Source organism: Choloepus didactylus, chromosome 10 (genome assembly GCF_015220235.1).
Source record: "Choloepus didactylus isolate mChoDid1 chromosome 10, mChoDid1.pri, whole genome shotgun sequence".
In the NCBI taxonomy this organism is placed as follows: domain Eukaryota; kingdom Metazoa; phylum Chordata; class Mammalia; order Pilosa; family Megalonychidae; genus Choloepus; species Choloepus didactylus.
Window position 1 is genome coordinate 100,455,294 of NC_051316.1, and position 24,863 is coordinate 100,480,156.

The 24,863-nt window shown below is 39.0% G+C and overlaps 1 protein-coding gene across 3 annotated transcripts in view; it reads right to left on the reverse strand.

Annotated features, from left to right (window-relative positions):
- The window catches only part of MRRF (mitochondrial ribosome recycling factor), a 66,297-nt gene that overhangs the window by 19,259 nt on the left and 22,175 nt on the right, over window positions 1-24,863 (reverse strand). For all 3 annotated transcript variants that reach the window (XM_037851337.1, XM_037851339.1, XM_037851338.1), the window contains one exon: window positions 10,167-10,258. In XM_037851337.1, coding sequence (XP_037707265.1) covers window positions 10,167-10,258 — 92 coding nt within the window. The remainder of the gene's footprint in view (window positions 1-10,166; window positions 10,259-24,863) is intronic.

The following is a 24,863-nucleotide window of genomic DNA, read 5'->3' on the forward strand; positions in this document are numbered from 1 at the left end:
ATTAAGGAAATGCGAAATAAAACCACGAGCTACCACTTCACTCTCACTAGTATGGTCATAATTTAAAAAAAAAAAAACATGAAAATAATGAATGTTGGCCAGGAAGCAGAGAAAATGGAACCCTCATACATTGCTGGTGGTAATGTAAAATGGTGCAGTCACTATGGAAAACAATTTGGCAGTTCCTCAAAAAAGTTAAACATAGAATTACTTTTCACCTACCAATTCTACACCTAGGTAAACACCTAAGAGAACTGAAAATACATGTTCATACAAACATTTGGACATGAACATTCATAGCAGCATTATTCATAGTAGCCCAAAAGTAGAAATAACCTAAATGTTCATCAATGAAAAATGGATAAACAAAACGTGGTCTATTCATATAACGGAATATTATTTGGTAATAAAAAGGAATGAAGTACTAATACATACAATAACACAGATGACCTTGAAAACATTATGCTAAGTAAAAGAAGTCAGATACAAAAGGCCACATACTGTATGATTCAGTTACATGAAATGTCCAGAACAAGCAAATCCATAGAGACGGTATTTAGTAGCTGTCAGGGGCTGGGAGTAGGGGGAACTGGGAGTGACTACAGGGTTTCTTTTTGAGGTGATGGAAACGCTCTGGAATTAGGTGGCAGTGACAATTGCACACATTGTGAATATATTAAAAACTAAAAACTGCTGAAGTGTACAACATAAAATGGTGAATCATATATTATTTGAATTGTATCTCAATAAAAAATTTAAAAAGAGAGTATACTTCACTGTAAAGATTCAGTCAGACAGTACCTGTAGAAGAACTACCTACCTCACTGAATCCTCATAATAACCCTACCAGATACACACCATTATTTCCCCCATTTAGCAGTTGCAGAATTGAGGCTCAGAGGGGTAATGACTTGTCCAAGGTCTTATATAATGAACATGAGGCAGAAGCAAGACTGAAAAGAAAAATATCTCCTGACGTCACTTGTTCTAGTTTGCTAATGCTGCAGAATGCAAAACACCAGAGATGGATAGGCTTTTATAAAACGGGGGTTTATTTCGCTACACAGTTACAGTCTTAAGGCCACAAAGCATCCAAGGTAACACATCAGCAATCGGGTACCTTCACCGGAGGATGGCCAATGGCGTCCGGAAAACCTGTGCTAGCTAGGAAGGCAGCTGGTGTCTGCTCCAAAGCTCTGGCCTCAAAATGGCTTTCTCCCAGGACGTTCCTCTCTAGCAAGCTTGCTCCTCATCAAAACGTCACTCACAGCTGCACTCAGTTCCCTCTCTTTGAGTCAGCTCATTTATATGGCTCCACCGATCAAGGCCCACCCCGAATGTGTGGGGCCATGCCTCCATGGGAACATCTCATCAGTCATCCCCCACAGCTGGGTGGGGCACATTCCAAGCAAATCTAACCAGCACCAAAACGTCTGCCCCACAAGACCACAAAGATAATGGCATTTGGGGGACACAATACGTTCAAACCGGCACATTACTCAATGCCTGTTGCATCACACCCATGCTGCTTCATGACAGGCAGCAGGCCTCCACTTCCTCACCTGTGGAAAGGGAATGATGACACTGCTCCCCTGACAACAATTAATCATCATGCAGAACAGGTCAGAGGAATGCTCAACAGCAATGGCTAACTTGATAAGGACAATTTTCAAAAATAACTAACTCTCATTTATGGAATTTCTTTCTTTACTGGTCAGACCTGCACCACACCTGTCTATTCCTGCTCCCTTCTCCCCTTGATCCTTCACAGGCATTTCCCCCAATAAATCTTCACAAAAGTTAATATTGCTATTACCTCATTTTACAGATGAGGAAACTGAGGCTCAGAGAATTGAAATAGCCTAAGGTCACACAACTCTTCTTTGGTTTTCTTTTCAGTTTTTCCTTGGCTCCTCTAGCTAACAATTCTGGCTCCCCTGGCTGGTCAGCAGCTACCTCTCCCCATTTCACCCAGCCTGGGCACCATCATTTCCTGTCTTACCCAACTTGCTTCCCTGGAAAAATCTGGTCACCATCAATGAGAAACTGTACATCAGCATAAGGTAAGGAAAAAAAAAAAACACTTAAGACAGAACTTAGGCTGAGTGATCCATAACACAGGGCTTTTTACTGTTAACTGGGGAAACTCCCTGGTCAGATTATAAGTGGAATTCTCCTCCTTGCTGTTAATGGGAAACAAAGTCTGGGGGTATAGGGGTGGGGCGAGAAGATGCCAATAATGGCAATTATTCAACTGTCAATCATGAGGCTCAGAAGAACAGTTCAGTGGCATGAGGGTGCCAAGGAGAAGAGCCAAGGTCCCTCACATTTACCAGAAATGCAAAGCAAATCTCACACCACAAGCACAATAGTCACAGGATTTTCTTGTTTGGGATATACCTTCTAGGAGGTCTTACTCAAGAGCTCATTGACAATCAAACTACAGTGTTCCTGAGCAACTTAAATTCCAAGATAATTATAACATAATGGCTCAACTCCTCCCATCCCTAAAAATGGAGGAAAAGATTGAGAAATAAAATGAACATGGGGCTGGGACAGGGTGGGCTAGTGAGGAAGAGAGGGAAGGAGGGAATTAAGGATGGAAAGAGAAACTGGCAAATAGAAGAAAAGTATCATTTGTTTTACTCCCAAGTACCCAGAAAAGGGATGTTTCTAAGAACTGCTTAGCCAGGAGAATTAGATAATTTCAACTACTACAAGATAAAGGAATTAAAAATTTTAAAATACTTATGACACACCAAGCTTCACACTAGGAGCCTCATGTATATCCCATTTATCCTAATAATCATCAAAGGAATTATTACCATTTTACAGATGAGGAGGCTGAGCTCCAAAAAAATTAAGCAACTTGCCCAAGGTCACTGCAGCAGCTATGCAGGTGTGTTGCTCAGATGCCCCTCCAAAAGAAGCTGCTGAGAGGAGCAGAGTTGCCTAACAACTTCCAGCTGTCACACCTTCTGATCCACCACGGCATTCACACCAAGGCTACATTCCCTAAGCTGCTCCTGGCCAATGACCAAGATAGCAGAAGTACCTAAGCCCAACCTGGGACTCTTCTAACAGGAAACCTTTGCTCAGGAATGCTCCATCAGCCTGGCCGAGACTTTCTCAAAGCTGCACTGCAGCCCAAGGCTCCTTCTACCCAATCCCCCTCCTTTCTTTTCTTCACCCGTGTTAGAACTGCATGGTGGTCTGAAGGCTCTCTCTGTCTATTCCTGCTCCTTCTCCAGCCTTCATCCTTTTCAGGCACTTCCTTCAATAAATCTCTTGCACATCTAACTCCATCTTGGAATTTGCTTCTCTGAGGATCTAAGCTGACATAGCCAGAGAGTGAAAGAACAGGGACTGGAAATCAGTTTCATCTAACCCTAAATCCCTTGTGCTTTCCTTTATACCACAGAGATTTATTAATTGATAAATGCATCAGCTTGCTAAATCCAATGATAAATTCTCATATCTTATCTTCCTTGACCCATCAGCACAGCTGATCACTCCCTCCTCTTTGAAACACTTCTTTACTTGGTTTCCAGGACCCCACACTCTCCTAGTTCTCCTCCTACCTCACCAGTCACTTGTTCTCAGTTTCCTTTGATGGTTCCTTCTCACATCTCTGACCCTTAAACTTTGAAGTATCTAAGGCTCAGTAGCCAAACCTCTTCACAATCTAAATATACTCTCTAAAGTAATCTCACCTAATTTCACAGTCTCCTCTATATTCTCAAGATTCCCAAATTTGTCAGTCTAGGCCACATGTGGCTTCTGAACTCCAAACTCATGTATCCTTTAGCCTACTGAGCCTCTCCACTTGAATGTCTGGTATCATCTCAAATACGTACAAAACCTGATCTTCCTCCACACCCAACCTGTTCCTCCTACAATCTGTCCTATCTCAATAAATGGCAACTCCATCCTTGAGTTTCCTTTTTCTAAAACCATATCCAATCCATCAGCAAATCTGGCAGCTTTTCTTTTAAAATTCATCCAGGATCCAACCACTTCTCACCAACTCCACTATTACCACATTCATCCAAGACACCATCATCTCTTGCTAGTATTACCACAATAGCTTCTAACTGGTCCTCTTCTTTTACCAATGTCCTCCTACAATTTAATTCTCAAAATAGCAGGAAGAATGATACTTTTAAAACATAAGTCAGATCATGTCTTCCCCTACTCAAAACCCTCCAATGGCTTCTCATTTCATTCGAAGTAGAAGTCAAAATACTTATAATGGTCTGTAAAACTTTACATGATTTTCCCTCTCCATTTCACTCTGACATCATCTCCTATTTCTCTCTCTTCACTCTGTTAGAACCACATAAGCCCTCTTGCTGTTCTTTGAAAATGCCAGGCCGACTCCCACCTCAAGGCCTTCGTACTCACTGCTTCCTCTGCTTTAGTGCTAGATATAGACATGGTTCATTCCCTCAAGTCTTTCAGTTTGCTCAAACATCATCTTTCCCCCGAAGTCTTCCATGAACATCCTACTTAAAACTGAACAATCTACCCCTCATCTATGGCATTCATTCCTTTATTCATCTCCAAAGACAAATATATGACTGTCTGACGTATACTATACATTCGTGTGTCAGCAACTATTCAATAAATATCTGTTAAATAAATTTATGAATGTCCTAGATATTTTACATTTCAATATAAAAACTCTATATTCTGATAAAGAAGATAAGTAATTTCCTGGGACCAGGGCAGGGGGATTGAGGACTGACTTGCAAAGAGACACAGGGAAACTTTTGGGGTGATTTAATTGTTTTATATTTTGATTATTGTGATGGTTACAGGGACACATATATTTGTCAAAACTTACCAAACTGTACACTTGAAATGGATTCAAATGGCATTATTGTAATGTATATGTTACACCTCAATAAAATTGATTTTTTAAAAAAGCACTCTCTATCCCAGACTACTTCTCACATCTAAAAGTGGCATACAAATTCACTGTCAGATTATACATCCCAATTTGGACTTTAGAAAATATGTTCCACATGGCTATTTATTTATTTATTTTTTTAATATTCATTTTATTGAGATATATTCACATACCACACAGTCATATAAAACAAATCATACATTCGATTGTTCACAGTACTGTTACACAGTTGTACATTCATCACCAAAATCGATCCCCAACACCCTCATTACCACACGCACAAAAATAACCAGAATAATAATTAAAGTGAAAAAGTGTGCTTCAGGTTTTAAAGCAGGGAAGGATAGTGAGGCATTTGCCTTGGGCCCCAAATTTAAGGGGCACCAAAAAACTCAGGAAATAGTATTTGAATGCAAGGTTTTAAAAAATCAAAAGTAATGCAAAAAGTCCACACATGGCTATTTATTTATAAATAAATTAAGAAATATTAATTACTGCTCTTTGCTACAAAAACAAGCAAACAAAAACAAAAACAGAAAGCATTCCTGGAAGTGCACAGACAAGAATTAGACTTCAGAGTCAAACAGACCTTGTTCCGGTTTGCTAATGCTGCCATTAAGCAAAATAGCAGAAACGGATTGGCTTTCATAAGCAGTGGTTTATTTGGTTACAGAGTTACAGTCTTAAGGCCATAAAGTGTCCAAGGTAACATATCACCAATTGGGTATCTTCACTGGAGGATGGCCAATGGTGTCCGGAAAACCTCTGTTAGCTGGGAAGGCACGTGGCTGGCGTCTGCTCCAGAGTTCTGGTTTCAAAATGGCTTTCTCCCAGGACATTCTTCTCTAGGCTGCAGTTCCTCAAAAATGTCACTCTTAGTTGCTCTTGGGGCATTTTTTTTGCTCTTAGCTTCTCTGGAGCAAAAGTCTGCTTTCAGCGGCTGTCTTCAAACTGTCTCTCATCCGCAGCTCCTCTCTCAGCTCCTATGCGTTCTTCAAAGTGTCTCTCTTGGCTGTAGCAAGCTCGCTCCTTCTGTCTGAGCTTATGTAGTGCTCTAGTAAACTAATCAAGGCCCATGCTGAATCAGCGGGCCACACTTCCATGGAAACTATCCCATCAGTCATCACCTACAGTTGGGTGGGTCGCATCTCCATGGAAACACTCAAAGAATTACAATCTGATCAACACTGATACATCTGCCCCACAAGATTACATCAAAGAACATGGCGTTTGGGGGGACATAATACATCCAAACCAGCAAAGACCCTAATTTGTATCCTGCTCAACTCTACCTTTACTAGCTGAATGAACTTGGCCAAGTTATTTTATTTAGGCTTACTTTGCTCTTGTATAAATAGGGAATAGAATGAAATGAGTTAAATAATATAGGATAGGGCCTAGAACATAGTTTACACTCAGTTAACAGTGATTTTGCTTAATATTACTATTGCTATGCAGTGAGCCAGGGGAGGCATTCAAGTACCAATAGGGTTTCCTAAAAGAGCAACATCATGTTTTGGTCAGAGGACCTCTAGAGAGATCACCTGGGTGTGTTGCAGGTCTGGCCCCGAAACATCCATGTATCTAAGAAACAATATGCTGCAACACAGGTACTCACACAATCAAACAGCAATAGTTATACTAAGGGCTTTCACATTCCACATTCACTTCTTAACCAATCACCAGTCCCTCTCTATCACTTCCCACTCCCAGCAGAACAGTGTGGTGGGTTTGAAGCTGTATATACCCCAGAAAAACATGTTCTTAAATCTAATTAATTCTTGTGGACATAAACCCATTTTAAGTAGGACCTCTTGATAAGACTACTTCAGTTAAGGTGAGACCTACCTGACACAGGATGAGTCTTAATCCTATATTATAAGAGAATGAAATTCATACAAAGAAATAAGCCACAGAAGCAAGAAGGTGAAAGCAACAAAACCCAGAAGAGAAAGGAGATCAGCAGATGCCACCATGTGCCTTGCGATGTGGTGGTGGAGCCAAGAACTGCTGGCAGCTGATCCTGAGGAAGCAAGCATTGCCTTGGCTTTGATGATGCCTTATGCTGGACATTTTCTTGGCCTCAAACTGTAAGCTAATAAATTCACATAAGTATCCATTTCGTGGTATCTGCTTTAAGTCGCCTAGGAAACTAAAACAATGCTTAACATACTAGGTCCCTTCATCACTTCTTCCTTTTCTCCTAGAGTAAAATTATACATATCTAAGGAATTGAAAATTTACTGAAATAATATTAGTATCTTGTATTTTATATAGCTTCTTTCCTCTAAGGAAATCATACTATTTAACCTAGTTTCTCTACTAATATCACCAAATATCTGCACATCATTATGCATTTTTACAAATTAAGAACTAGAAGGCAGCAAGCTGCCACGGTGACATGACCAGAGTCATACAGAAGTCACTGCCTCAGTCCCCTTCCTACTAAATCAACCTTTTTCCTCTCACATGACTAAGCCTCCATAATAAAGAACAGATCATTCATTTTTTATCTGGAAAACAACCAAACGTATAATTCAGTAAGGGGCCCCATGACCCCACCACCTTGTCAAAAGAAACAAATTATACAAAAAACGAGCTCTGCAGAAGCAGACGGTTTTGGTCTGTCAACTTTCTCTTGAATTATACCCATTAGCCAACATAAAACAATGTAAAATATAATGTAACAGATCCCCATGTTCTTGAAAATTTAAGTTAAAATCACTGATCACTCAAAGTGCACTTGAATACAGAGGATCAAGGGCAATCAATAACTCCTGTGGATCTGCAAAGATGCATGTTATGCCAATTAGATTCTGAAAGAAAATATGATACACAATTGGGCTGCTCTAAGAAGACTCTAAGCCAGCAACGAGCAATTAGCACAAATTCATAGCATCATAGAATTCTGGAGCTCCAGAAGAGACCTGGCAAGCCACTCAGAATAACCCCTTCATATGGTATATGAGGAAACTGGCTCAGGAAGATTAAGCGGCTTTTCCAAGGTTTCACAGTTAGTAGGAGAACAAGTACTAGAAAATGAACTTGTTGACTATTATCCATTTCACTTGCAAATCTTGCTTCTAATGTCAACAGGTACATTTAGCACTTCTCAGAATTACCCATATATACAGAGGTGGTATAGTACAGGAGGTTCTGTACTTTGGTAACAGAAAAACCCAGGATCTTAATCTGCTACTTACTGACCACGTGATCTTGGGCAAGTTCCGTAATTTCTCTATTTCAGTATTTTATCTGTCAACTGTGTTTCAATAGTGAGTTCCATGATGGTGCTTATTATAAGCTAAAGGTAATATAAACAAGGGCCTGGTACACAGCCTGCGAGTTCTATGAAGGCAAGTACTGTGTCTGTACATTCCCAGCACCCAGTGCCAAGCCTGGCCATGAAAGATTCTTGGAAAATTTGCCAAAAAGTCAGTGAACTAACTAAACAAGCAAACATGTACTAGACTTAAACTCAGTTCTACCTGGTTCTTAAACACTAAGCCCTACTGCTCCCAATTCACACAATTTCAAGACAGACTATTAACTCAGCCTTATAGAGTACAGATAACACAATGAAATAAGACAGCCATTTTCTGGCTACAAGACAGGAACAAGTTCAGTGGGGGAAGTTCCTGGACTCTCCATGTTGGAATTAATTCTTGTTGCTAACACAAGTACCTCATGGGGCTTTGGAATCAACCAAACCTGGGGTCAGGTCCCAGCTTCAGCACAAGATGTGTGACCTCAGAGATATGACTCTACCTCTCTGAACCTAAATTTCCACACTTTAAAAAATAAAACAAAACAAATTCATAGGGATTGAGTGACAAATGAGGCCAATACATGTAAAGGAATATTACAGTGATGTGTAGCACAGAAAGACACTCAACTAGTATTATACTCCATTTTGCTTCTAGTTATTTGGAAATTTCATTCATTCATTTCACTAGGTCTCTGTTCAAATGTCACCTCCCTCCCTAACCTCCTTATGTACAATACCCCACCCACACAAAACATTCTCTATACCCTTATCTTGATTATTTTTCTTCCTAGTTCTTACCATCACTTGACATTACATTACGTATTTGTTTTTTCTGTTCATTGTGTCTCCTCAACTAGAATGTAAGCCTCACACACAGGACTTTTGTTGTCTGTTTTGTTTACTGCTACAACTAGGAAAGTGCCTAGCATGCATCATGTGTTTAATAAGTTTTCTGTTGAGTGACTGAATGAACTAATTCCATACCTATTTGGGTCCTGCTATATATGAGGCACTGTACAGGAATAGGGACTTAAAGATCATTTAAAAATGGTCCCCTATCCTCACAGAACTTCCAGTCTAGAGAACCTTAGTACATAAACAGATAATCACGTTGACAGTAAATAAATCCTATAATATTCCAATACCTAAAGTGCTGTGGGATTACAGAAGAAGCTATGAAAAAATTTATGCCTCACCTGGACCACCGCAGTTGCCTCCTGACTGTTCTCCCTCATCCACTCTGTCCCTTAACATCCTATTCCTTAATCAGCAACCAGAGAGATCCAAGCAAAGTCAATATCAGAAGAGATTATTTCCCTACTTAAATCCCTCCAATGGCTTCACATTAAAATGAGAATAAAATCCAAACTCCTGACCATGGCCTGAAAAGCCCAAACAATCAGCCTCTGCTTGCTAACTGGTTAAATCTTCTCTCCTACTATTCTTTCCCTCACTCACTGAGGGACTGACCTTTCTCTTTCTCAAATATGCTAGGGCCTTTTCTGACATTGTGTTTGCTGTTCACGCTGCCTAGAAAGCTCTTCCCCTAGGCTGGCTCTTCCTTATCATTTAGTTCTCAGTTCAAATGTAAACTCTAAAAGAGTCCTCCTAGTCTGAAGTTTCTCCGGCCACCATCACCCTCACCAAGTCACTCTCTATGGGATCTCACTGCCTTCTCTATCCTCCACCATGTCATTATTTGGAATGACAATCTATTTATCTGTCCTAGTCTCCCAACTCATATGTAAATTACATGAAGATAAGGACTTTGTCAGATACACTGCTGCATACCCACCACCTAGCACACAGTAGACACTAAATAAATATTTCTGAATGAATACAGTGGATTTCAAAGGATGTAGAAGTTTGCAAGGATGAAAGTCTGGGTAAAGTATATTATCGGCCTAAGAGTATCATAGGGCATTCGTTTCCTTCCAAGAACAACTGCCCATTTCATTGAAATATGTGAATTTCAGTCAAACTTACTTGGGAATGGGCACCCGAATCAGTGTCCCTTCTACTTCTGGGTTCAGATTCATTCCACTTTCTCTTATAGCCTTGATAGCTGCAGCTGTACACTGAAAACCAGATCAAAAGGTAAACAGAATTAGTAAATAATTATTACCAGATGCAAGCCCTCTGTCGATAACTGGCAACCCATCTTGGCAGAACATGGAAACATTTAGTTCTGTTACCAGTAAGATCAGGAAGTTACATTGGTGTGGAGAGCTTTGATCAAGCTGAATAGCAAACTATGTCCACTCCTGGTACCAGTGTACTGCAAGAGGAAAAAAAGCAAAGAGAAGAAAAAATAAAAAGAAAACAGCTCTGCTTCTTTGAAAAGATTTCAATGGTTTGAGGCAATGCAGATCAAAACCACAAAAAATCCTCAAGGGAGGAGGGCTGGTCTGTGCAAAGATTGGTGTAAAGACAGATGAAAGATTTTATACGCTAAAAATTCCAGTTGACATTTTACACTCAAAATATACCAGTGCCAATTTGGAACGAGTAAATAGATTTAACTCATTCACATCTACACTCACACCAAACTCACTCATGTTTAGAATGAGCAACAAATCTCTGCTTAAGCTCCAGAAAAGGTCATGGTATAGCAGCTAAAAGTATGGACTTTGGAGTCAGAAAGATCTCAATTCAAATTCCAGCTCTGCTAACCATGTGACCCCGAGCAACAAGCTTGACCTCTCTGAGCCTCCAGTTCATAATCTGAGAAAAAGAGATCATGTACTCAGAGAAGATCATATGGATAACTTTAAGCAATGCATCTATGTCTGCGCTTGACACAAAGTAACACTAATTCAAGGGAAGTTATTATATAAACATATTATATAAATTTATTATATAAAGGTAAGAATGCATAGGACACCCAAATAAGGCTGAGGTGATTTCATCATTTAGCTGATGCACTGCTGCTCTGCCCAACACCCACCATGAGCTTCCATGACACAGTCTTGCTCTCTATGAGTCAGGTGGCACACTCAAGCAACATTATAACCACACCTGGTATGCAATCCTAAAGGATAACAAGAAAGCAGTGCAGAATAGATACTTTCATTGGCATGACTAGAGAATTTGTGAAAATGTCTGACATTTTCAAAACAATTTTAGGTTTGACCAGAGCCAATCTACATCACTTAGAAGGAGCTGTATTCATGGGGCCAATTCTTGGCCTGGATACCCCCTAGATTTTCTGGTTTAAATGAATGGTGTTTATTGCACACCTACTTTATTTTCTCAACTTTTTTTTTGTAGGACATGCCTAAAAATCTTCATTTCATTTTTAAATGACCTTAATTCTACATCTGTATGAAATATTAGTATAAAGTCAAAAGGATAAACCAGAACTTCCATATGTATATGAATCATCTCCTTAGGAGGCTGTACCCAGCATCTGACAGTATAGTCTACTGCTTAAAACAGTAAACTCTTAATAGGGTACCTCTGACCACAGACTATCAGAGCTGGAGGGGATCTTTGACGTAACCAAGTACAGCCCCTTCATTATGAATATGGGGACCTAGAGGATAAGGTCACATCCCTGAGAGTAGACACAGTCTTCCCTGAGAGCACAGAGAGGTCAAGTAAGGACGCCCCCACCCATCACACTTCAAGTTACTGGCAGAGTTGGGAGGAGACTCTAGGCCCCCAACTCCCAGTACAACAATGTTTCTTTGTCTTCATTTTCTTCCAGATTCTCTAGTTTAATGTATTTCGTAATTATGACATAGGAGTTTGATTTTTTTTTTCTTAGATAGCCAATTAGGAATTATGGCGGGTGCATGAAGGGTATGGTCAGGTAAAATAAAAGAACTGGATAAAGAAATGAAATTAATTTTCTTCTGCAGAAGAACTGCCATCTTCCTTAAGAAAATTAAACACAGATCTCTAAGGTTAACAATAAAGGGAGAATTTTCTACTTTGAAGGGGTGGCCTGATCTCAAGTCTCTAAATCCTTCTCCTCTGAAACTTCTTACTAAATGACTGATCACCCACTGCTGTAACATCCCACCACCACTACCTCCCTTTCAGAGTCTGGCCCAAGTGTCTGCATACAATCTTCCTGGTAGGCATTGGAACACTGTTAACAAGCTGAAATACTTAAACTACCTTTATGTAAGGCTCTGGATGGCAAAAGGGAGATAAACGTTATGAAGAGTACCATGAAACTGGATAGACTGGCTTATAAAACACAGTTTGCCCTCCAAGGATTCCAGCCTGCCCCACTGTGGTTAGTGAACTACCCACTAAGAAACCCATCTGGAATATTCATATATAAAGAAAATAAGGCCCATATTCCAAATTACAGTTTCTAATCTGAGGTGCCCATCTCTCCTTCCAGATGACTTACATAATAAATGTCCATTCCTGTGCCACTGCTCCTTCCAGGAAAGACCATGCCTACCAGGAGAGATCTGACCTTACAGGTCTCAGAATTTCATTGGTTCAGAACAACACAAAAACTTTTATACAAGAGATGTACACACACAGTACAGCATAGGGGTTTCTTTCCTTACAAAGATCATAAATTGCTTCTGAGGGGACAATTCTGAAAGAGAAGTTCTAAAAATACTGTATTTTGAAAACTAGCAGTATCACTAGGATAAATACATGGTTCTCAAAAGTCATCACTCTGAAGAGGAAAATATATTCAGATACATAAATTTTATAAGTTGAAAAGAAAATAAATCATTCTCTCTGTGCTTCAATTATGTCTAATATTTACAGGAAATCATGGGATAAACATTTGATTTTTTATGTATACTTCCATTCCTCAATGGACTATCTTTGAGGGTAGGAACTATGTCTCAATATTCACATCTTTCCAGAACAAGGCTCAGTGCCAGACACATCGTAAGTGCTCAGTAAAAGTTTGCTGAATATTAATGAATTGGCTCAGATCTATCAGAAAAACTTATCTCCTTACTTTATTCCATATCTATAGCCCCCAAAATCTTATTTCATACTTTACTTTTTCTGTTTGCTTTCATATGCGGAGAAACTGAGAATCAAGGGAGGTTTCACTTTGCAAAGAACTCTTCTGAAAGAGGTTAGTTTTTCTAATATATTCTAAATATGTATATTTTTGTCTGACATGGTACAATGCAGAACCTCAGGACTTTAGAGTCATTTTCTTAATGTAACTTAACTACTGATGACTCAGACAAAAAAGAATGCATTTCTAGAGGTGTTGCACTTCCTCACCTGGACTGTTGCTGATGTTCTCATAAACAGTGGGGACTGACAGCTTGATGTACTGAGCCCTCTGCCTTGGGGCTGGCCCCTATGAAGCTTGTTGCTGCAAGGAGAAGCTAAACCTGCTTATAATTGTGCCTAAGAGTCTCCCCTTGAGTGCCTCTTTATTGCTCAGATGTGGCCCTCTCTAGCTAAGCCACCCTGGCAGGTGATCTCACTGCCCTCCCCCCTACATGGAACCTGACTCCCAGGGGTGTAAATCTCCCTGGCAACGCAGGATATGACTCCCGGGGATGAATCTGGACCCATCATCGTGGGATTGAGAACATCTTCATGACCAAAAGGGGGATGTGAAATGAAACAAAATAAAGTTTCAGTGGCTAAGAGATTTCAAATGGAATTGAGAGGTCACTCTGGTGGACATTCTTACGCACTATATAGATAACACTTTATAGGTTTTAATACATAGGAATCGCTAGAAGTAAATACCTGCAACTACCAAACTCCAACACAGTAGCCTTGACTCTTGAAGATGATTGTATAACAATGTACCTTACAAGGGGTGACAGTGTGATTGTGAAAACCCTGTGGACCACACTCCCTTTTATCCAGCGTATGGATGGATGAGTAGAAAAATGGGGACAAAACCTAAATGAAAAATAGTGTGGGATGGCGGGGAGGTGATTTGGGTGTTCTTTTTTTATTTTTATTTTTTATTCTTATTCTGATTCTTTCTGGTGTAAGGAAATGTTCAAAAAAATAGATTGGGGTAATGAATGCACAACTATAAGATGGTACTGTGAACAGCTGATTGTACCCCATGGATGACTGTATGGTACGTGAATATATCTCAATAAAACGGAATTAAAAAAAAAAAGAAATGAAGCGTGTTGCAGGTCTCTGAATGCTGAAACAATGAAAAAAAAAAAAAAAAGGAATGCATTTCTATAACAGCACTTTCATCTTTTACCTTAGTCTTTATTCCCTGACTGAAGGTGTCACCTATGGCAAACAGGTTGCTTTTAAATGGCAACATCAACCAACTAATTGTCAACCAACTAGTTGCGGCTGCTTGGAATACTGTGTTGAGGAAGATCACAGAATCCCATCTCAGGTCAGACAGTAAAGAGTGCCTTGATAAATTAATAATGTCTGCCATTGCTATTCTTACACTGAACTATGCTAAAGGGAAAAAGATGATAAAACTTTTGTGGACAGATGGAAGAGTCTTCGAGAGTTTGGATTTAAGTAAAAAAAAAATAGTGCTATTTTTGGCCTTCCATTACTTGCCTAATTATTTGACCTTCCATTTTCTTTATTTCCTAATGAATCCCTATTATTTAAGGTCTATGAGAGCAAAGACATTGTCTCTCTTAATCATCACTCAGTTCCCAGCATTTCAAACAGAGCCTAATAAATAGCAAGGACTCAAAAAACGTTAAAATAATGAATGAATGGTGAAAGGAGCACAGGTTTTAGCGGCAAACAAGCATATGCTTAAATCTTGGTTCTATCACTTACAACGTTAATCATCTCTGAACCTCAGTTTCCTTATCCATAAAATGAAATAACTAAAATGCCTTATTTTAGAGAGTAGCTCTGTTGATCACATGAAACAAAACATGAGAAAGTGCTTGACAACACAGTAGAAACTCAATATACATTAGCTCCCTTGCATCCACAATACCAATAATAGAGCTTGCAGAATTTTTTTTTAATTTGCCTTCTTTTGTTCAAATAATGATGTAGTTTTTATTCTGCTCTTTTCTTCCCCATTATTAACTCTAGCTGCAGGCAAGTTTACGGAACACAGCAACCATGTGTATCATTTATCAAACAGGACACATGTTAAACAAATGCAACAGTTTTCTGTCTTCAATGCATTCAAAAAGATTATGCATGTAAATCTGCATGGTGTCACTACAGCATGACACAGAAATGCTCAGGTTTGGAAAGAAAGCCAATCGCATGTGAAACAGAAAGGAATTATATAAACACAGGGAAGATTAGCTCAGCATTTTGAAGCTATGAACCTGAGTACTCTATAGATAGCTTCTAAGCTGGAGGAAGGAAATGTTTAATTAGAGCTATTTGTTTAATATATGCACCAGATGAGATAAAGGAATTCAAAGGACAATGTAATTCATACTCCTCACTCTGTCCCCAAGATGCTTGTAAGTTTTTTTTCAAAACCACAGAATTTCATCTTGGAGAAATAGTGAAGATGCTTTGGTTAAAAATTGAAGATATACTCCAACTTCCTAAGAAAAATTAAGCTGTTAGTACCTCCTCCTGCCTCATAAGATGTTCTGATAGCCAATCAGGTGCTTCTTCTGTAAATGCCATTTACTATTTAGTAACAGAAGTGGCTGGCTCTGAAAAGCAATCTGCCTGATGAGGTCTTCAAGCTGTGTAATTAGGAGGCTATTCCTTAAATTGGCCTGCAGTGCTTACAGAATTAGACAAACAAGGCAGAGAAGCACCTTAGTGGGAGAACTAGCGGGGAATGGACAGCTCCCACTCTGTCCATTTCTCTGCTCCTCAGTAATACTGGGAATGAGTACCTCCCTTCCCTCAACCTAATGACAAACATACATCCATTTAAGGAAAATTTACTGAGTCCTTCCATGGGTCAAGCACTGCATTTGGTACTGGGCACAACAAACAAGTCAGATATGATTCCTACATTCCATGTTTACAATCTATTGAAAAGAGGATGGAAAATTAACATGTAAAAATGTATAAAACTTCACCTTCTGTGTGAGATGAAGAGATGCTTAATTTGCCCAAAATTTAAATTTTCTGTAGTACATAATCTAACTTAACCTGTTTGGCCAGTTCATTTAAATAACAAACACATGAAGCCTAGAACAGGGAATGAGATCCTATTACACTGTATAACTTAACGTAATACCCTGATACATTCCAGAGTATGTTGGACAGACAATAGAAAAGCATTTGCAAGGTCCTTTGAGGGACTGGAGAAAAAATATGGAACTATTAAACTTTTCTACCTGGGAAGTTCCTGATACTCTGTCAAGTGTAAGGGACTCCCAACTTAAGTCAAGCCCTCGATCTTGAGGCTTGCTCTTATGAAACTTACTTCTGCAATGGGGAAGCAAAGCCTATCTATAATTATGCTTAAAAATCACTTCCAGAGAATCTCTTTTGTTGCTCAGATGTGGCCCCAATCTCTCTAAGCCCAACTCTGTAAATAAACTCATTACTCATTCCCTACATAGGACATGACTTTCAGGGGTGTGAGTCTCCCTGGCAATGTGGGACATGACTCCCAGGGATGAGCCTGGGATTGTCAATGCTTTCTTGACCAAAAAGGGGAAAAAAATTGTAACCAAATAAGGGTTCAGTGGCTAATACAGTTCAAACAGAGTCAAGAGGCTATTCTAGAGGTTACTCTTATGCAAGCTTCAGCTAGATATTGCAAATTGCCATGGTATGCCAAGCCCCAATCAACAGTATTCCTGAAAACCCTAAAGAATACCCAGGGCTCTATCTGAGACTCTAAAAAAAGTTTCACTCATTAAGTTTATTTTTCAAAACCTCAAAATCTCCAAATTGTTCCTATGCCAGATAAGCCCTGAAACCCAGAGGTACTAGTCTTTCCAAGAACATCAACCAGTTGCATCCCCCTGCTCCATAATGTTAACACCCTTTTCCAACATGACAAAACTAAAACGGTCTTTGCCCAAATATCCCTTAAGATTGAGACAATGATCAAATGAGAGGGAGGAGTTGTAACAGAGGGAACAGGATTTAACAAATGATTATGACTACTAAATCATTATATAAACACTTCCTTTTAGTTTCTAGTATATTAGAACAGCTAGAAGGAAATACCTGAAATGGTGGAATTAAAACCCATACTATACTTTGAAATTTGCTCTATAACTACTTTTAGAGAGCAGCTGGCAATTACCCAAGAACTATATGAAACAGTGTTTTCGGGATCTCCAGTAACCAGTCACACACTGGACGCAAGTTTGGAATTGGAGGAAAAGCTGAGATCGCAGCGAACATTGTAAGTTCCCCGGACCAGGGGTCTGGCACCCCTCCCCACCCAGACCTCACAGACTGTCTTGCTGCTGGCTCCCTGAAAGGAGGGGAAAAAACAACCAAAAAACAGCAATCTGCTGAGGGCAGGAAGGGAGGCTCAACCCAGCCTCAACTGCAGAATTAATTAACAAATTAATTAACTAATTTTGGGAGCTGGGGTGCTAAAGAAGGGCTGGGCTCCGAGAAGTGGGGGCATGTAAAAGCGGGCACCCATTTCCAGACTCCAAAAAAGCCATTTTTTTTTCCCCTACATTTTGTCCCTTCTGACTTCTCACTGATCCCTTATCTTTTTGCATTTCAATAGCCCCTCCCCCCCCCCACGGGGGTGGAACTGAAGCTGTTGGAGAGTAATTATCAGACAATAGCCCAAAGCATGTCTTTAAATGCTCTATTCTGACACTGACAAAACTTCCAGGCTGGGGAAAGACTTTTAAAAGAGACTCTTTTTTTTTCTTGTTTTGCTTTTCTATTTTTTTTTTTTTTTAATCTAAAAGTAATATATGTGGTTATTTTCAATCGGAAAGCCCAGGTTGAGGGACTAGGCTCGGCTTGGGGGGAGACAGAGTACCCACAGTGTCTTTGAGTTCCATATTCACTACTGAAGGCCTCCACCCCCGTCTTTAATTGGCAACTCAGGCTGAACAAGGAATCTACCTGGAGAGGCCCCAAAGAGGAGAGGGGAGAAGGGAATAGTGCCCCTGAGAGACAATTGGAGTTCTGAGGATTGGGAGAGTGGAGGGAGGTCCAGCTCAACTGGCAGTCCTCCTTTTGGGAACTCAGACCCCAGGGGCTGGAATTCAGATTCCAGCTTCAGTCAGCCATGCCCCTGACAGGATCAGAGTCACCAGGAGAACTAAAGTCTACATACCTCCTTACACTGGTGGGGTAGCTGCGGGCTGGCAAGCGCCACCTGCTGGACAGGAGAGGAAAAGCACCAATTCTAAAGGCCTCATAGGAGGGTCTCATTCTCAGGAAAACTCCATACCCTCCCAATGAGACCTGGGTCTCACTAGACTGGGAAAATCTGACTAGGGTCAACCATATCTGAGGAGACTCACTCACAAAGAGGTTACATAGAGGCAGAGCAAGAAACAGAAAAAACAAGAGGGGAAAAATTCTGAGCAACTAAATAGAACCTAAGTTAGAGGTCTAGAATAAGTTGAACTGAATAACAGAGGCCAGAGAACAAAGCCAACCAACAAGAAAACCCCTAGGTAAAAGATAGAAAACAAGCTCCAAAATAAACTAATCAAGAAAATCAGATGCCTAGACAACTTAAGATAACAAGCCATACCAGGAAACATGAAAACATGGACCAGCCAAAGGAACAAACTAATAGCTCAGCTGAGATACAGGAGTGGAGGCAACTAATGCTGAATAAATTCGATGAAATGAAGGAAGATATAGCAAAAGAGCTGAAGGATATAAAGAAGACACTGGATGACCATAAAGAAGAATTCATAAACTTAAAAAAACAAATGGCAGAACTTATGGGAATGAAGGCCACAATGGAGGAGATGAAAAACACAATGGAGGGACACAACAGTAGATGTGAACAGGCAGAAGAAAGGATCAGTGAACTGGAAGACAGGTCATTCAAATTCATACACACAAAAGAACAGATGGTGAAAAAAATGGAAAAATATGAGCAGGGTCTTAGGGAGCTGAGTGACAACATGAAACGTACAAATATTCGTGTTATGGGTATCCCAGAAGGAGAAGAGAGGGGAAAAGGGGCAGAAAGAGTAATAGAAGACATATTCACTGAAAATTTCCCAACTCTTATAAAAGACAGAAAATTAGAGATTCAAGAAGTACAACGTACCCCAAATAGAAAAGATCCCAATAGACCTACTCCAAGACACTTACTGGTCAGATTGTCCAATGTCAAAGACAAAGAGAGGATTCTGAAAGCAGCAAGAGAAAAGCAATCCATCACATACAAGGGAAGGTCAATAAGACTATGTACAGATTTCTCTGCAGAAACCATGGAGGCAAGAAGACAGTGGCATGATATATTTAAGATACTGAAAGAGAAAAACTGCCAACCAAGAATTCTATATCCAGCAAAACTTTCCTTCAAAAATGAGGGAGAGATTAAAACATTTTCAGACAAACAGACACTGAGAGAGTTTGTGAATAAGAGACCGGCACTACAAGAAATACTAAAGGGAGTGCTACAGGCTGACAGGAAAAGACAGGAGAGAGAGAGTTGGAGAAGAGAGCAGAAATGAAGATTATCAGGAAAGGTAAAAGGAGAGGAAAAAATAAGATATGACATATAAATTCCAAAAAACAAAATGGTAGTAGAAATTACTGCCCTTACAGTAGTAATACAAAATGTAAATGGATTAAACTCCCCAATAAAAAGACCCAGACTGGCAGAATGGATTAAAAAACAGGACCCATCTATATGCTGTCTACAAGAAACTCACTTTAGACACAAGGACAAAAATAGACTGAAAGTGAAAGGCTGGAAAAAGATATTTCATGCAAACAACAACCAGAAAAAAGCAGGAGTAGCTATATTAATTTCAGACAAGTTAGATTTCAAAAGCGAAACAATTAAAAGAGACAAAGAAGGACACCAGATATTAATAAAAGGGTCAATTTATCAAGAAAACATAACAATCATAAATATTTATGCATCAAGCCAGAATGCCCCAAAATCCATGAGGCAAACACTGCGATCACTGAAAGGAGAAATAGATACCTCTACAATAATAGTTGGAGACTTCAATATACCACTCTCATCAATGGATAGAACATCTAGTCAGAGGTTCACTAAAGAAACAGAGATGTTGAATTGTATGATAAATGAACTAGACTTGACAGACATTTATAGAACATTACATACAACAACAGCAGGATACACTTTTTTCTCAAGTGCTCATGGAACATTCTCTAGGATAGACCACATGTTGGGTCACAAAGCAAGTCTCAACAAATTTAAAAATACTGATATTATACAAAACACTTTCTCAGACCACAATGGAATGAAGTTGGAAATAAATAAAAGGCAGAAGGTCATAAAATTCACAAACATATGGAGGCTAAACAACACCCTCTTGGAAAACCAGTGGGTAAAGGAAGAAATTACAAGAGAAATTAGCAAATACCTCGAGGCAAATGACAATGAAAACACAATGTATCAAAACTTATGGGCTGCAGCAAAGGCAGTGCTGAGAGGGAAATTTATTGCCCTAAATGCCTATATTAAAAGAAAAGAGAGAGTAAAAATCTAAGAGTTAACTGCTCACCTGGAGGAATTAGAGAAAGAACAGCAAACTAACACCAAAGCAAGTAGAAAGGAAGAAACAACAAAGATTAGAGCAGAAATAAATGCAATTGAGAACAGGAAAACAATAGAATCAACAAAAGCAGAACTTGGTTCTTTGAGAAAATCAATAAAATGGATGGACCAGTGGCTAGGCTAACAAAAAAAAAGAGAGAGCAGATGCAAATAAATGCAATCAGAAATGGGAAAGGAAATATAACTACCGACCCTGCATAAATTAAGGAGATAATGAGAAGATACTATGAGCAACTATATGCTAATAAACTAGACAACTTAGCTGAAATGGACAACTTCCTAGAAAAGCATAAACAACCAACATTAACTCAAGAAGAAATAGATGACCTCAACAAACCAATCACAAGTAAAGAGATTGAGTCAGTCATCAAAAAGCTCCCAAAAAGGAAAAGCCCAGGACCAGATGGCTTCACATGTGAATTCTACCAAGCATTCAAGAACGAATTAGTACCAATCCTGTCAAACTCTTCAAAAAAATTGAAGAAGAGGGAAAGCTACCTAACTCTTTCTATGAAGCCAACATCACCCTAATACCAAAACCAGACAAAGATACTACAAAAAAAGAAAATTATAGACCAATTTCTTTAATGAATATAGACGCAAAAATCCTCAACAAAATACTCGCAAATTGAATCCAGCAGCACATTAAAAGAATTATACACCACAACCAGGTGGGATTTATTCCAGGTATGCAAGGCTGGTTCAACACAAGAAAATCAATTAATGTAATACACCACATCAATAAATCAAAGCAGAAGAACCACATGATCATCTCGATCGATGCAGAAAAGGCATTTGACAAAATTCAACATCCTTTCCTGATGAAAACACTTCAAAGGATAGGAATAGAAGGGAACTTTTTCAATATGATAAAGGCAATATATGAAAAACCCACAGCTAACATCACACTCAATGGGGAGAGACTGAAAGCTTTTCCTCTAAGATCAGGAACAAGACAGGGATGCCCACGATCACCATTGTTATTCAACATTGTGCTGGAAGTTCTAGCTAGAGCAATTAGGCAAGAAAAAGAAATAAAAGGCATCCAAATTGGAGAGGAAGAAGTAAAACTTTCACTATTTGCAGATGACATGATTCTATATGTAGGAAATCCAGAAAAATCTACAGCAAAGCTACTAGAACTAGTCAATGAATACAGCAAAGTAGCAGGCTACAAGATCAACATGCAAAAATCTGTAGTGTTCCTATACACAAGTAATGTGCAACAAGAGGAGAAAATCAAGAAAAAAATCCCATTTACAATAACAACCAAAAGAATCAAGTATTTAGGAATAAACTTAACCAAGGACACAAAAGACCTTTACATAAAAAACTATAAGAAACCGCTAAAAGAAATTGAACAAGACCTAAAAAAAGGTAAGAACATACCATGTTCATGGATTGGAAGACTAAACATAGTTAAGACGGCAATTTTACCTAAACTGATTTACAGATTCAATGCAATACCAATTCAAATCCCAACAACTTACTTTACAAAAATAGAAAAACCAATAACTAAATTTATTTGGAAGGGTAAGGTGCCCCGAATAGCCAAAAATATCTTGAGAAAGAGGAATGAAGTGGGAGATCTCACATTACCTGACTTTGAAGCATATTACAAAGCTACAGTGCTCAAAACAGCATGGTACTGGCATAAGGACAGATATACTGATCAACGGAATGGAACTGAGTGTTCAGAAGTAGACCCTCGCATCTACGGACAACTGATCTTTGATAAGGTAGTGAAGCTGAAGCAACTGGGAAAGAGCAGCCTGTTCAATAAATGGTGTTTGGAGAACTGGATATCCATTTCCAAAAGAATGAAAGAGGATGTCCATCTCACAGCTTATACCAAAATTAACTCAAAGTGGATCAAAGACCTAAACATTAGCACCAAGACCATAAAACTCTTAGAAGAAAATGTAGGGCAATATCTTAAAGATCTTGTGAAAGGAGGTGGTTTCTGAGACCTCACACCCAAGGCACAAGCAACCAAAGAACAAATAGACAAATGGGATCTCCTCAAAATTAAACACTTTTGTACATCAAAGGACTTTGTCAGAAAAGTAAAAAGGCAACCTACACAATGGGAGATGATATTTGGAAACCACGTATCTGATAAGGGTTTAATATCCTGACTATATAAAGGAATCCTGCATCTCAATAACAGAAAGAAACAATTTAATTAAAAAATGGGCAAAAGACATGAACAGACATTTTTCTGAAGAGGAAATACAAATGGCTCAAAAACATATGAAAAAATGTTCAACTTCACTGGCTATTAAGGAAATGCAAATCAAAACCACAATGAGATATCATCTCACACATACCAGAATGGCCATTATCCAAAAAACAGAAAATGACAAGTGCTGGAGAGGATGTGGAGAAAGAGGCACACTTATTCATTGTTGGTGGGAATGTAGAATGGTGCAACCACTCTGGAAGACAGTATGGAGGTTCCTCAGGAAGCTAAATATAGATTTGCCGTATGACCCAGCTATTCCATTGCTAGGTATATACTCAGAGGAACTGAAACTTAAGACACAAACAGACATTGTAAACCGATGTTTATTGCAGCATTATTCACAGTTGCCAAGAGATGGAAACAGCCCAAATGTCCATCAAAGGAAGAGTGGATAAACAAACTGTAGTATATACACATAATGGAATATTATGCAGCTGTAAGACAGAATAAAGACATGGATCATGTAATAATGTGGATGAACCTTGAGGACATTATGTTGAGTGAAGTTAGCCAGAAACAAAAGGACAGATTCTGTCGGGTCTCACTAATATGAACAGACATTAATGAACAAACTTTGGGAGTTAAAAGCTGACAATACAGGCGACCAGGAGATAGAAAGAGGGCAGAGACCAGCCATTTGATGCTGAAGGACTACAGAATGCTTAGGATTGACTGCATAGATCCAGAAATAGATAGCATAATACTGTGCGATGGCAGCACAGTATTGTAAGTACACTGAACGAAGATGTCTGTGAGTAAAGCTGAAAGAGGTGGGATAGGATAATGTATGACACCAGAGGTAAAGATAGATGATAAAGATTGGGACTGTATAACGTGGCAAAAACTGGAGTGGCCAATGACCGTTACTAAATATACAAATATAAAAATGTTTTTGCATGGGGGAAAGCAAATGAATGTCAACCATGTAGAGAGTTGAAAAGGGGATGGTATTCAGAAAAAAACATAATCAAAGCAAACTGGAGTCTATGGTCAACAGTAACATTGTAATATACCTCCATTAAATGTAACAAAGGCAATATGCCAATGCTAAATATATATGAGAGTGGGATATAGGGGAGGAATGTGGGATTCTTGGTAGTGGTGTTATTTGCTGTCCTTACTAGTATATTGTATTGCATGACATGTTATTTTTCTTTTTATCATTTTTTTCGTATTGCTAAAAAAAAACCCAACAATTTTTCTTGTAGTAATCAATATGTTCAAGTGCTGATTGTGGTGATAAATGTACAACTTTATGAAGATACCATGAACAACTGATTGTACACTGTGGATAAATGTATGGTATGTGAATATAACTCTATAAAATTGTAGGAAAATACATATATAGGAGTAAAAGTGTTGGAGAAAACATGGTGAGAGGGATGATGCCTCACCAATATGGACTAACTACAATGTGTAAACTCAGAATTGAATCTTAGAACATAGCCTAACATGGACATAATAATTGTAATAGTCCCTAGATTGTAAGCTCTTACAGCAGTTAACTCTATCCCTGAATTGTAAGGCCTATCTCTAAACTTTGAGATGCTGATCCCCTAGCGTATAACCTGATTGGTCTCTGGAACAATGCATATCTCTGAGACACCTGAAACTCAGAGCTAGAGCTTGGCAGATATGAATGTCAGTATTACTGCATACAGCCACTGTCAAAAAAAAAAAAAAAAACTGAAGAAAAGCCCAGACTTCAATTAGTGATATGAATGAAGCATGTCTGGTTAAGACCAGGGCAAGCCAGGCCAAAGGGTAAAGGTTGAAACTGACTGTGTTTTAAAACTTCAACTTCCATATGAGACCAAGGGAAGAGATATCTATTTGGTAC